Source organism: Carcharodon carcharias, chromosome 4 (genome assembly GCF_017639515.1).
Source record: "Carcharodon carcharias isolate sCarCar2 chromosome 4, sCarCar2.pri, whole genome shotgun sequence".
NCBI lineage: Eukaryota > Metazoa > Chordata > Chondrichthyes > Lamniformes > Lamnidae > Carcharodon > Carcharodon carcharias.
Window position 1 is genome coordinate 157413109 of NC_054470.1, and position 15031 is coordinate 157428139.

A 15031-nucleotide genomic window follows, 5' to 3' on the forward strand; every position below is an offset into this window, starting at 1 on the left:
TTGAATTCCACTCAGTGCATGATGTTGGCTCTTACATTCCCAAATTGGGCTGCCCCACCCTGCACTGACAAATTTGGTATGGTGACATTTTGGTCAGCAACCTGCATCATCACTCCAATAATACTGAATGAACATCTGTGGCAAAGTTGGCAGCCCACCTGCCATTTTATAATCCATTCATTAACAATCTTAATAGTTAACAACCTGATCGTCTGCAATTTTCATTGCTTTCTGCATTTTTTGGGTGTTAAATGTTTGTTTAAAAAAAAATTGTCTTTTTGCCAGCTATAACGAGGGGGCATAAGGGTGGTAGAAGAGGCTTGCCACCGGTATCAAATTCTGCTGGGGAAGATGGCAATATTTGTATGATTTATTTTAATTTTTAAATGTTTGCACCATTTTATTGAATAATAAAGATTGAGAGCAGGTGCCTTTAAAATTCTAGCTGTGACCGTGGCATTCCCCCTCTAGCATGATGCCCTGGTCTACAGTGCTGATTCTCAGAACCCACAAGTTATGTATTCAAAGGTGTGCTTCAAATTCTACATTTCTACTGCTCTGAAGAAGAGCCATACGGGTTTCTCTCTCCACAGATGCTGTTAGACTGGCTTTTCAATTCCTGACATGGTAAAGGATAGCATTCCATTAGCCGCCTTAATTACTTGCTGTACCTGCACACTAACTTTTAGTGACTCATGCAGTAGAATACCTAGATCCTCCTGCATCTTGGAATTTTACAATCGTTTTCCATTTAAGTAATACTTTGCTTTTTTATTCTTCCTACCAAAGTGAATAACATCACACTTTTCCACATTATACTGCTAGATTTTTGCCTTCTCTCTCAACCTATTTATACCTGACTCTCTGAAGTCTGGGAAGAGTGTCCTCTGCAGTCACTGTCGCCATCAAACAGTCTGGGAAGATTGTCCTCTAGTCGCAGTCCCTGTCGCCGTCAAGCAGTCTGGGAAGATTGTCCTCTAGTCGCAGTCCCTTTTGCCATCAAGCAGTCTGGGAAGATTGTCCTCTGCAGTCGCAGTCCCTGTCACCGTCAAACCGTCTGGGAAGATTGTCCTCTGCTTGACTGCGACTACAGAGGACAATCTTCCCAGACTGCTTGATGGTGACTGCGGCTACAATCGGGGAAGATTGTCCTCTGTGTAGTTCGCAGTCACCGTTGAGCAGTCTGGGCAGATTGTCCTTTGTAGTCACTGTCGCTGAGTGGAAAAAAAAAAGTGACATCACAGGAAAACTGTAAGTTCATTGGTTGGTAAGTAACTGCTAGTTTGAACTACCTATTCTAAGTTGACTTCAAATTAAAGGTGACTACTGGGGCCCAGAATCGGAGGCCTAACACTTCAGCTTTAACTCAGCGGAGAGTGAGTCCCAGTTGATTTTGAAAAGTGTATTTTGAATCTCTGTTCTAACTTGCTTTCAGATTAAAGGTAAATAGGAGAAATATTTTACAGATTGATAAACTAAAGACCATTAGGAAATTTAAAAACAAATTTTAAAAACGAATTAAATAAAATAGAGATGCAGGGCCTGGCGATGTGTTGTTGCTGCATGGTGTGGGAGCTAGTGGACCTCATTGTAGTTCCTAGTGACCACATCTATAGCAAATGTTGGCTGCTTGAGGTACTCCAGCTCAGAGTTGATGAGCTGGAGTCTGAGCTTTGGACACTGCAACACGTCAGTGAGGGGGAGAATTACCTGGAAGCTGTGTTTCATGAGACAGTCACACTCCTTAGATTAAGTACCTTAAATTCTGCCAGTGGTTAGGGACAGGAGAGTGTGACTGAGTGAGGCAGGTAGAGGGATCCAGGAAGTAACACTGTAGGATCCTCAGCCTTTGCCCTTATCCAACAGGTTTGAGATTCTTGCTTTCTTGTGTGGATGAGAGGGGGGAATTGCAGGGAGGATGAGCAAACTGACCATAGCACCGTGATACAGGGAGCCATTCAAGTGGGGGAGAAAAGAGAAATGAAGTTGTAATTGGGGATAATATAGTTGGGGAGTAGATACTGTTATCTGTAACCAGGATCGAGAGTCCCGAAGGCTGTGTTGCCTATTTGGTGCCAGGGTTAAGGCTATCTCCTCTGGGCTGCAGAGGAATTTGGAGTGGGAGGGGAAAGATCCAGTTCTCATGGTCCACGTAGGTACCAACGATATAGGTGGAAAGAGGTTCTGCTGAGGGAATATGAGCAGCTAGGGGCTAAGTTTTTTTTTAAAAAAGCAGAACCAAAAAGGTGGTAATCTCTGGATTACTACCTGAGCCATGAGCTAATTGGCACAGGGTCAATAAGATTAAAGAGGTAAATGTGTGGCTCAAAGATTGGTGTGGGAGAAATGGGTTTGAATTCATGGGACATTGGCACCAGTACTGAGGAAAAAGGGAGCTATTCTGTTCGGCCAGGCTCCACTTGAATCATGCTGGGACCAGTGTCCTGGCGAATCACATAACTAGGGTTGTAGATAGGGCTTTAAACTAAATAATAGGGGGGAGGGCTCAGTTGCATGGAAACATAAAAAATCAAAGTTTGAGGGGGTAAGAGTGCAGGTTAGTGACAAGGCTGATTGTTACCAAAAAGTGAAAGGAAGGGATGAAGTGTGTGAAGCCATATTGCACGAAAGAATCATAAGAGTAGGAAAAATTGACAATAGGGCAAATTTAAAGGCTTTGTATTTGAATGTGTGTAGCATTCGGATTAAAACTAGTGAGTTAACAGCGCAAATAAACAGGTATGATTTGGTGGCGATTTACTGAGACGTGGTTACAGGGAGAACCGGTTTGGGAGTTGAATATCCAAGGTACTCAGTGTTTCGGAAGGAAAAGAAGGTGGTGTAGTAGTAAAGGAAGAGATAAGTGCTATAGTGAGGAATGATATAGGCACTGGAGAGCAAGACATAGAATCAGTCTGGGTAGAAATAAGAAATAGCAAAGGAAAGAAGTCCCTGATGGGAGTAATCTATAGGTCCCCAAACAGTAGTTCAGCAATAGGGCATAGTATAACCCAGGAAATACTGGGAACATGTAAGAAAGGCACGGCAATAATCATGGGCTATTTTAATATGCATATAGATTGGACTAATCAAATTGGCAAGGATAGCCTTAAGGGAGAGTTCGTAGAGTGTGTTAGAGATTGGTTCCACAACATATTGCTCCAAGAAACAATCATGGAGTAGGCTATTCTGGATTTGGTTTTGCTAATGAGATGGGATTAATTAATGATCTCATTGTAAAGGATCCTCTAGGGAAGAGTGATCATAACATGCTAGAATTCCAAGTTCAGCTTGAGAGCGAGAAACTTGAGTCCCACACTAGTGTTCTGGAGTTAAACAAAGGTAACTACATAGGCATGAGGGCAGATTTGGTCCGAGTGGACTGGGCAGGAAGACTACAAGGTAGGACAGTTGATGAACAGTGGCAGATATTTAAGAAGATATTCAATTCCTCCCAAGTAAAATATATTCCAAAGAGGAAGAAAGATGGTAAGAGGTGGGGGGAAAGCACCCATGGCTAAGCAAGGAAGTTAAGATAACATATAAAGGCAAAAACTAAGGCATACCAAATTGCAAAGGTCAGTGGCAGGCTGGAAGATTGGGAAATTTTTAAAGATCAACATAGGGTTACTAAAATAATAAAAAGAGCAAAGGTAAATTATGAAAGAAAACTAGCGCAAAATGTAAAAACTGATAAAAGTTTCAAGTATATAAAAGGAAAGAGTAGCTAAAGTGAATGTTGGTCCCATGGAGGATGAGACTGGAGTAAATAGTGGGGAACGCAAATGGCAGAGACGCTGAATCAATATTTTGCCTCAGTTTTCATGGTGGAGGACACTAGTACCACCCTAATAGTAACAGGTAGTGCAGAGGCTATAGAAAAGGAGGAACTTGGAACAATCGCCATCACTAGAGGAAAAAGTACTGAGCAAACTATTGGGATTAAAGGGTGACAAGTCCCCAGGACCTGATGGCCTACATCCCAGGGTCTTAAAGGAAGTGGCAGTGGAGATAGTGGATGCATTGGCTGTAATATTCCAAAATTCCCTGGATCCTGGAAAGGTTCCAGTGGATTGGAAAAATGTGAATATAATGCCCTTACTTTCTGCCTCTTTCCCCCCCCCCCCCCCCCCCCCCCCCACTTTTTGAGTAAGAAACTATTGACCAGTTAGTTTAATTTCTATCATTGGGAAATTGTTGGAATCCATTATTAAGGAAGTAGTAATGGGGCATTTGGAAGGTCAAAATGCAATCCATCAGAGTCAGCATGGTTTTATGAAGGATAAATCATGTTTGATTAATTTGCTAGAGTCTTTTGAAGATGTAACAAGCAAAGTGGATAATTGAGATCCTGTAGATGTAGTATATCTGGACTTCCAGAAGGCCTTCGATAAGGTGCAGCACAAAAGATTAATACACAAGATAAGATCACACGGAGTTAGGGGTAATATATTAGCTTAGATAGAGGATTGGCCAACCAAAAAGAGTCGGCATAAATGGGTCTTTTTCTGGATGGCAAGCTACAACCAGTGGGGTGCCACAGGGTTTGGTCCTTGGGCCCCAACTATTTACAATCTATATTAATGACTTGGATTCAGGGATAGAAGGTACTATAGCTAAACTTGCAGATGACACCAAAATAGGTAGAGAGGTAAGTTGCAATGAAAAAATAAATTTACAAATGGATATGGACAAGTTAGGTGAATGGGCCAAAATTTGGCAAATGGAGTTTAATGTGGATATGTGTGAGGTTATCCATTTTGGTTGGAAGAATAAAAAGGCGACTTATTATTTAAATGGAGAGAAACTTCATAATGCTCAGTGCAGAGGAATCTGGATGTCCTCGTGCATGAATCGCTGAAAGCTAATATGCAGTACAGCAGATAATAAGGAAGGCAAATGGAATTTTGGCATTTATTGCTAAAGGAATAGAGTAGAAAAATAGGGAAGTGTTGTTGCAACTACACAAGGCATTGGTGAGACTGCCTTGGGGTACTGTGCAGTTTTGGTCCTTTTACTTGAGGGATGTAGTTGTGTTGGAGGTGGTTCAGAGGAAGTTCACTAGATTGATTCCAGAGATGCAGGGCTTGTCCTATGAGGAGAGATTGAGCAGTTTAGGCCAATACTCACTAGAATTTAGAAGGATGAGAGGAGATCTAATTGAGGATATAAAATGCTAAAGGGGATAGATAAAGTAGATGTGGAGTGGATGTTTCCCCTTCTGGGACATTCTAGAATGAGGGGCCATAGTTTTAGGCTAAGGGGTGGTAGATTTAAATCAGTTGAAGAGGAATTACTTTCCTCAAAGGGTCGTGAATCTGTGGAATTCACTACCTCAAGAGTGCAATGGATGCTGAGTAAATTTAAGGAGGAAATAGACAGATTTTTAATTAGTAACGGGCTGAAAGGTTATGGGAAATTGGAGTTGAGGCCGAAATGAGATCTGCCATGATCATATTGAATGGTGGGGCAGGCTCAAGGGGCTGAATTGCCTACTCCTGCTCCTAGTTCTTATGACGTCACCTCTTTATGTCCTCTTCTGCCTATCTTTTGTCATCTGCAAATGTAGCCACCATGCCTTTGTTCACCCTCATCTAAGTCATTGATATAAATTGTAAAAGTAGAAACCCCAGCACAGACCCCTGGAGGATTCCACTTGTCACATCCTGCCAATCAGAAAAAGACCCATTTATGCATACACTCTTCTGCTAGTCAGCCAATCTACTATCCATGCTTATATGTTACCCCTATGCCGTGAGCTTTTATTTTCTGCAATAATCTTTTGACGTGGCACCTTCTTAAATGCCTTCTGGAAATCAAAGTACAGTACATCTACAGGCTCCCCTTTACCCACAATGCATGTGACTCCTTCAGGAACTCCTTTTAGATTGGTTAAACGTGATTTCCCTTTCACAAAACCATGCTGACTCTTCCTGATTACCTTGTGATTTTTTTAAGTACCCAACTATAACCTCCTTAATAGTCAATTCTAACGCCTTCCCCACAACAGATGTCAAGCTCACTGACCTATAGTTTCTTGTTTTCTGCTTCCCTCCCTTCTTGAATAGAGGGATTATATTTGCTACTTTTCCAGTCTGATGGAACCTTTCCAGAATCTAGCAAATTTTGGAAAAATTTGCTACCTCGTTATCCACCTCTTAAGACCTTATCCCCATCCTCATTCTTGGCAAAAATGCCACCCTTTTATTAGTTATAGTGAACAATTGGTTATCATGAATCATTGAATAGTACAGCAGTGAAGATGTCATTAATGACTTTGCACCAGCTGTAACAAGGCGAAGTCTAATTTGACCTATTCCCTGGCTCTTTCCCTAATCTGATGTTGGGGGAATAAGAATTTTAAAACTGGTGTTGAGGGCTGGTAGTTGATATAATCAGTGAGGACTGGAATGAGACTTAGGATAAGATGTAGGCAATAGAGTATTGGATGAGTTGAAGCTAATGCTGGATTGGAGGGAGCCAGATTGTTGAGGATTCAAGTGTGGAGGTAACTAAATGTAGATAAATTTTTCAGTGGCATTTGCAGTTCAATATTCTGAGCTTTGTTGGCTGTTATTCTGCATTAGTTGCATATATTCAGCATAAGTCTACTAAAACTCCTAGGTTTCATTCTGCTTCACTCAGCTATTTCAGTGTCTTCGTGGAATATATAATGCCTATTTTTCCTATGTACACTAAATATTTTGCATTAAGTATGATCTGCCACTTTTCTGCCTACTTACATATTTTATCATTATTGATTTTGCTGCCTTGACTTATTGATTTCATAACCTTGAGCTCTGTGGCATTTGCAAATTTGACCACTGCATCAAATTTCTAAATCTAGGTCATTTTTGTAAACTGAATAGTAATGATACCAATGGTGAGCCCTGAGACCACACTAAGTATTCCTCCAACAAATACTTTTCTACCCTTTGGATTTTTTACTCAATTGTTGTATCTCTTTCGTTGATTCATGTTTACTTGACTGCTGGTATATGTAGAATACTGGGGAAGGGGTGTGTGGATGGATGTTGCCTAGCTGCAGCATAACTGAGCAAATCTGACCCAAACAGCAGGTCCTATGTTAAATTCCATTGATTTACTATGAATCCCCACAGATTTAAGGTTTAATGGCCTTTTGTGTGGGAGTCAGGAGTACAGCACGCCATCAGGTTTCCCACAGACAACCAGTTGCCTCTGCCTATTCTTCCTGCTTGTTGGTTTAAGTTCTTGAGGGTATATATTTATTATTTTCTATCCTAGATCCACCTTTTATCTGCAATTCTATTTCCTTTTTTGTACCTCCCAACCTCTCAAGCCCATGGAATTTACTTGATTTGCTTTTGCTATCTCGATGTTTCTTGTAAGTCTTTAGCCTTCAGTTGAGGTGTCGTTTTCCCCCCCCCACCAAATTATCCCTAGTTATCACGCAGTCATAATTATTATCTTTGCTACCTGAATATTACTGGTTAATTCCACATTTTTTCCAAGTAAATTGTAACAGTTTGCTTTTATATTGCACCTTGTTTAATGTCTCCATGTCCCATTGTGTTCCACATTGGTGTGTCAGACAAAAAGGATGCCATTACCAAAGGAGATATTAAGGGCAGAGTGGCCAAAGGCTTTGTCAAATGTGGGAGTGTTTAAGGAGGGCCTTTGGAGAGGGAGATGTTTCGGGAGGGAATTTTATAGCATAGCATCGGAAGATGCCTAGGTATGTTAAGACTGTAGCTGATGCTGAATTATCATAAGTGGATCTAGATGTGTTGGAGGATTGAGCACGTGACTGGCAAATAATGATTAACTTAGTGATGTGTGACAGGGTGAATATTTAATATACACCCTTCAGAGAAAAGTACAAAAGCCAGTGAAGAAAGAAAGCTCGGTATATTCTATTGCATAGATCTCTAAACATTCATGAACGATACTATGAAGCAATAGCTAGAGTGAACTGGTGTATTTATTGGACAGTTAAAACCAAGTGTACAATTTTTGTATATGACCTTAGTTTGAATGTTGTGTCCAGTCTTGGTATCTTCACATGGGTTACTACTGAAGCTTGGAAAAGATGCAGGCAAGGTTAGAAATGAGTAGGAAGTCACAAAGGAATTTGAACACCACAATGATAATTTTACACTTGAGGCATTGGCTCCTAGTCTCTCCAATGTATGTCAGCAAGGACAGGTATGGGTGAGCAGCACTTTGTGCAACTGGGACTATTGGTTGCAGAGCATCCAGCTCATTCAATGCTCTGCAACCAATAGTCCCAGTTGCACAAAGTATGAATGAGGGTTTCTGCTGCAGGTGGGCTGAGATGAAGTAGGCAGTCTTTGGTAGGTGTGAGGTCTGAAGCAATGCAAAGCATGCAAAGAGCATCTCTTTGCATCCTTTTATCTGAATTTTTGAATCAGTAACTTAGGACCAGCATTTTTTAAATACTTGATTTTGGGGGTCTCACTCTCTTGTTATTCCCTAGACCACCACCTAACTTGTGTTTGTCTATGGTATTTGAACTGCTGACTCCACAACCTTTCTCATGGATTATATGCTAGTCATTAAACCCATTGTTGAACACGCAGTGCCAGTTTGGAATACTGGGTTTGAAGCGCATGTGAACAAGCTCAAAAACATTTGGAAACAAACACTGAAATTTATCCTAGGTGATAAGTACCAAAGCTACTCAAACAATCAAACAACTGTCATCTTGTTGAAAGGCAGAAAAACTTTGTCTGGACTTTGCTTAAAAAAAAAAACCTTTTGAATCCCACTTTTCCTTGCCACAACCACAGAAGTAAATGTGTGATTGGAATTAATTACTTGTTTTATTTGTATTGTCCTCACAATTGGGCACCTTCCAACCTTGGTTGTGTTTTTTCAATAAACCAATTATCTATCTAGCGATGAGAACCATTTTAGAAGACTTGGCTTAAGTTGTCATATTATTGTATCGCTTTTCCCATTTTATGCCAATAAATCTCAGGTAAGTTAATTCGCAAGTGGCTAAAAATGAACATCAGCACTGTATTTTCTTGGTTTGTGGGGATGTCCACTTCTTTTTAACTACTCTGTAAAATGTAGTGCTCTAGTCCTTTTTTTTGTTATCAGTTTTCATCTCAATTTTGCCATTGCCTTATACTAGCACTATTTAAATCAATTGACAATATTGTATACTATGCTGAATTAGAATGAATGTTCAAGGTGTTACTTTGCTCGACAATATAATTTTATAGTAATTGTTCTGATGGCAGGTTCTAAAGACCTACTTAATTGACTTGGATAATTGAATTGGGCACCAGTTAAGTCCAGCGGTAACCTGCCCTTTTTTTCCAAATCCAGGAACTACAGCACAGAAGAAGCTGGTGATTGGAGGAGAGGCTTGTCTCTGGGGCGAATATGTGGATGCAACCAATCTTGCTTCACGATTATGGTATTCAATCTTTTTTGCTTATGTAATGCATTAGCTGGTAGTACATCTTTTTCAGTCGGAGATTCAGTCAACATCTATTTGCCATTTTCAAATAAAACTGCACTAATACAAGGCAATATAATTCATCGGGCTTGTCTAGTTCCGCTTTAAAAAAAAAACAGTGGATTCGGGGTTTTATATCATGTTGTTTTGAGTAATTTGGGGTGGGCAACAAATCTCAGAAGGGGATTCTGGCTACTTTTCCACTAATGGGCAGAATCTCTATACGATGAATGCTTAATGTAGATTTGTGGGCAAGGTAGGGTTTCACCATAGGGGAAATTGGGGTGCATATTGCTAGTTGCGCAAGTCTTAGCATCTCAAATTTATTTTACACCTCTCAATACGGGCCTAATAAACAGTAACATGACTCTTGAAGGGACATTGGTACTGGTCATGGCCATTGTAACATCTGAATCCTGTACTAAAATGGTTGTTTTTGGGGACATCGCCTGAAAGTGTGCAGGCTTGCCACATATCCCATCATTTGACTTATGGGACATGATCTATGAAATTTGAGATGTGGTACATTCAATGTGCAAGCTTTGATCATTTATTTTGAGGGTATCTCCCCAGATTCTTTGACTTTTTAGGTTAGTGACTTAGATCTCACACCCATGCTGCTTTTTTTTCTTTTTTATTAATTCACGGGATATGGGCCTCACTGGCTGGGCCAGCATTTATTGCCCATCCCTAGTTGCCCTTGAGAAGATGGTGGTGAGCTGCCACCTTGAACCACTACAGTCCATGTGGTGTAGGTACACCCACAGTGCTATTAGGAAGGGAGTACCAGGATTTTGACCCAGTGACCGTGAAGGAACAGTGATATATTCCCAAGTCAGGATGGTGAGTAATTTGGAGGGGAACTTCCAGGTGATGGTGTTCCCATCTATCTGCTGCCCTCCACCTTCTAGGTGGTAGTGAGTTTGGAAGGTGCTGTCAAAGCAGTCTTGGTGAATTCCTGCAGTGCATCTTGTAGATGGTACACACTGCTGCGATTATGTGTAGGTGGTGGAGGGACTGAATGTTTGTAGATGTGATGCCAATCAAGTGAGCTGCTTTGTCCTGGATGGTGTCAAGCTTCTTGAGTATTGTGGGAGCTGTACTCATTCAGACAAGTGGGGAGTATTCCATCACACTCCTGATCTATTCCTTGTAGTTATTGGACAGGCTTTGGGGAGTCGGGAGGTGAGTTACTCATTGCTGGACTCCTAGCCTTTGACCTGCTCTTGTAGCCATATTATTTATATGGCTAGTCCAGTTCAGTTTCTGGTCAATGGTAACCCCCCCAGGATGTTTTGATAGTGAGGGATTCAGCAATGGTAATGCCATTGAATGTCATGGGGCGATGGTTAGATTCTCTTTTGTTGGAGATGGTCATTGCCTGGCACTTGTGTGGTGCGAATGTTACTTGCCATTTGTCAGCCCAAGCTTGGATATTGTCCAGATCTTGGTGCATTTGGACACTGGCTGCTTCAGTATCTGAGGAGTTGCAAATGGTGCTGAACATTGTGCAATCATCAGTGAACATCCCTGCTTCTGACTTTATGATGGAAGGAAGGTCATTGGTGAAGGCAGCTGAAGATGGTTGGGCCAAGGACACTACCCTGGGGAACTCCTGCAATGATATCCTGGAGCTGAGATGACTGAGCTCCAACAATCATAACCATCTTCCTTTTGTAGGTATGACTCCAACCAGTGGAGAATTTTCCCCCTGATTCCCATTGACTGCAGTTTTGCTAGGGCTCCTTGATGCTACACTTAGTCAAAAGCTGCCTTGATATCAAGGGCAGTCACACTCCCCTTCCCCAGGAGTTCAGCTCTTTTATCCATGTTTGAACCAGGGCTGTAATGAGGTCAGGAACTGAGTGGCCCTGGCAGAACCCAAACTGGGCGTCAGTGACCAAGTTACTGCAAAGCAAGTGCCATTTGATAGCACTGATGACCCCTTCCATTACTTTACTGATGATTGCATTGCAATTAGACTGGCTGAGTTAGAATTGTCCTGCTTTTTGTGTACAGCATTCTGCTGAAGATATGCACGAGTGTACATGGCAGTGCTCTCCAAAATAAAACTGCCTCTGTCTCTAATTTGTAACGGTCTGATGTGCATTTGAAGCCCTCCTTGCATCAACTGTAGGGAATAGAATAAAGTGGCATTAAAAAACATTGAATCTTTAATTCTGGGCTACTAATTGATGGTATGCCATATCCCATATTGTTAATGCTTTTGTGCTATCGAACATTGCTCACGGTTATCAAACTTGCATCTTATTTTTCCTTTCCCTGAAGGCCTCGGGCAAGTGCTGTTGGTGAGCGTCTTTGGAGCAGTGAAGAAACAACAGATATAAGTGATGCATACAACAGGCTAACCAAACATCGCTGCCGCATGGTCCGGTAAAGAATGATTCCAAATTCCACAGTTCATAGTGCAATGTGAAGTGCCTTAACAATTGTGCAAAGTTTTTTTTAAATCGCCCCCTTGCCATCAGCAATTCGCATTGTCTCCATAGTAAACAAGTATTTCAAGATTGTCAGTACTAGTCTTCATGCATTCAAACTGTTTACTAAATTAGTTTGCACAAGCAGTAACCAATTTTTTTCCCCCTCTTGCAGACGTGGGATACGAGCTGAACCGTTGTTTGTTGGCTACTGTGATTATGAGTACAAAGTGTAACAAAGTTCAACCGATCAAATGAATCTTCTGGAAAACAAAGTAGGGTGTCTACTTTGTAACACCGTACAAACCAAGATAAATTTAAATGAAAATTGATTTTACACTGAAGTTATAGAGAATTGTTTGTTTTTAAACAAGAATGAATGTTTGATTTTATACATATATAAAGATTTGGAGGGATTGTACCATAAATTTCATTTTTTTTATATTTAGAATTTTATTGATGACCTCTTCTAGATCATTTGGGTTTTAGTGCTGTATCCAGCCAATGGTGAAAATGTAATAATGTCTTACTTTTATCTTGCCAAATTAATCAAATGTTTAAAATAATTTGATACTTAGCCTTAATTTTGAGCTTTTGTCACATTTTTGATTATTTCTGGGCAATATTTCCTCTACATTTGAAAAGGTGGTTCATGTATAACCCAACGATGATAAGGATGTGCTGCCTTGAAATTAATTAAATATAAATAATAAAAGTTGACTATGTCACACCTGTAAAAGTTTTACTTTTTGATGCTTAAGCTGCTATAGAGCCACTTAACTGATCCAAAAACAAAAGTTTGGTAATCCAGCAATGGAGTGTTTGAAAAATAGCTCAGCAATTTCAATAGAAACATTGTTGAAAACACTCAGCAGATCAGGCAGCATCTGTGGAGTGAGTTGGGGAGTGTTGAGGAGGAGGCCTCACAAATCCCCATCCTTCCTCCCTCCATGGGGGAACCAGGCATATCAGTGCAAAAGACCAAGGCTGAAGCATTTGCAGCATCTCTGACTAGAAGTGTCAAGTGGATGATCCATCTCCCATCCCTGCCACTTCCAGAGGTTACTAGCATGACAGATGCCAGTCTTTAGCCAATTTGATCCACCCCATGTGCTATTGGCTCTGACATTTCGGCAATTGTACTGAAGACTTATGCTCCAGAAATAGCTGCACCTCCAAGCTGTGCTGGTTAGATGCCCATGCACTGGAACAGCTATGTGAACAATTACCTATATAGGTCCTATCCACAAAAAATAAGACAAATCTAATCTGGCCAATTATCACCCCATTGGCTTCCCCTCAATCATCAGCAAAATGATTGAAGGTGTTATCAAGGGGCACTTAGATAGTAATAACCTACTTGCTGCCTTGGTCTAAACATGGACAAAAGAACTGAACTCGAAAGGTGAGAGTCACTGCCCTTGATGACAAAGCAGCATGTGATTGAGTGGGTCATCGAAGATCCCTGGAAAAATTGAAGTTGGGGTTAGGGGGAGAACTCTTCCCCTGGTTGGAGGCCTACCAGTGCAAAGCAAAATGGTTGTGGTTGTTGGAGGTCAATCATTTCTATCCTTAGGAACTCTTGTAGAATGTCCTGGGGCTGTGTCCTAGGCCCAATCGTCTCAACTGTTTCATTAATGAGCTTCCCTTCATCAGGTCAGAAAAGGGGATATTTGTATGCAGCAAGACCCGGACAACATTCAGCCTAGGGATAATAAATGGCAAGTAACATTTGTGCCAGGCAATGACTGTCCCTATGGCATTACCATCATTGAATCCCCTACTATTAACATCCAGGGGATGACCATTGACCAGAAACTGAGTTATACCAGCCATATACAGTGGCTACAAGAGCAGGTCAGACACTGAGGATTCTGAGATGAGGGACTCAAAGCCAAAGTCAGTCCACCATCTACAAGGCACAAGTCAGGAGTGTGATGGAATACTCCCCACTCATCTGGATGAGTGCAACTGCAACAATACACCAGATAATTCATCATCTAGACATTCACTCCCACCACCACATATGCATACAAGATGCATTGCAGCAACTTGCCAAGGCTCCTTTTACCAGCACCTTACAAAACCTGTGACTTCTATCACTTAGAGGGACAAGGGCAGCACGTACGTGGTGGTGGTGGCAGCACCACCACCACCTGCAAGTTTCCCTCCAAGCCGCACACTGTCCTGACTTGGAACTATATTGCAATTTCTTCACTCTTGCTGGATCGAAATCCTGGAACTTCCTAAAGGCACTGTAGTAGTACCTGCACCAGGGGGACTGCAGTGGTTTAAGGTAGCTTGCAACCTTAAGGGCAGCTGGGGATGGGCAATAAATGCTGGCCTTGCCAGTGATATCCACATTCCTGTGAAAGAATTAAAGTTAAAGGCTGCCATGAAAGGTCATAAGACCTTTTTTAACACAAAAGAAGCAGTGCTGAATCCTAGGTAGCAAAGTAGGTAATGTAAGGGATGGAGAACTGTTATCCAAAGCATAAAGCTTAATATCAAAATTGAAAAGGTGCAGGTAATAGCCCTTTTTAAAGAAAGATAAGCTAGTAGAAAAAATAGTGCACCAGCAATAGAAAATTACATAACCTTTTTCATTTGTAATTTCTATTTGACCTAAACAGTCTGTTAAATGTTCATTCTATGCAGAAGCACTACTATTAATTCCTTTGCTCCTGCAACCTTTAGCCAGGTAGTTGAAGATGAGGAGAATAATCTTTGGATGCATTTGTTGTCAACACTGCACATACGCAGTTCTGGTGTTTTGCTCCATGATATCATTGTGAGTGACAGAGTAGGCAGCGACCAGGAGCAGAAATGTTTTCAAAGTGTTATAGGAGTTGCAGGGCAGCATTTTACAACTGCTTCTTTAACTCCCATGCCTCATCACCTGGATCTACTGGACGCTTTAAGAATTTACCTGGGCTTAATTAAAATGTTTTAAAAGCCAGAGCCTTTGCTAACCTTTCAACCTGGTGTGCATTTTCTGATATCTGGAATCATCCAGGCATCCAAAATGGATGGAATAGCGGTAAATTAGATTAAGTTGCAGAATAATCCACAACTAAATTTTAAGGCAAGTTTTTAAACAACCGATTTATAAAAGCTTTTA

General features: G+C 41.1%; 1 protein-coding gene across 2 annotated transcripts in view; it reads left to right on the forward strand.

Moving 5' to 3' along the window:
• Window positions 1–12638, forward strand: part of hexb (hexosaminidase B (beta polypeptide)) — a 38121-nt gene extending 25483 nt beyond the window's left edge. For both annotated transcript variants that reach the window (XM_041186730.1, XM_041186731.1), the window contains exons 11-13: window positions 9340–9430; window positions 11762–11866; window positions 12086–12638. In XM_041186730.1, coding sequence (XP_041042664.1) covers window positions 9340–9430; window positions 11762–11866; window positions 12086–12146 — 257 coding nt within the window. In that variant the 3' untranslated portion in view covers window positions 12147–12638. The remainder of the gene's footprint in view (window positions 1–9339; window positions 9431–11761; window positions 11867–12085) is intronic.
• The last annotated feature ends 2393 nt before the right edge of the window (window positions 12639–15031 follow it).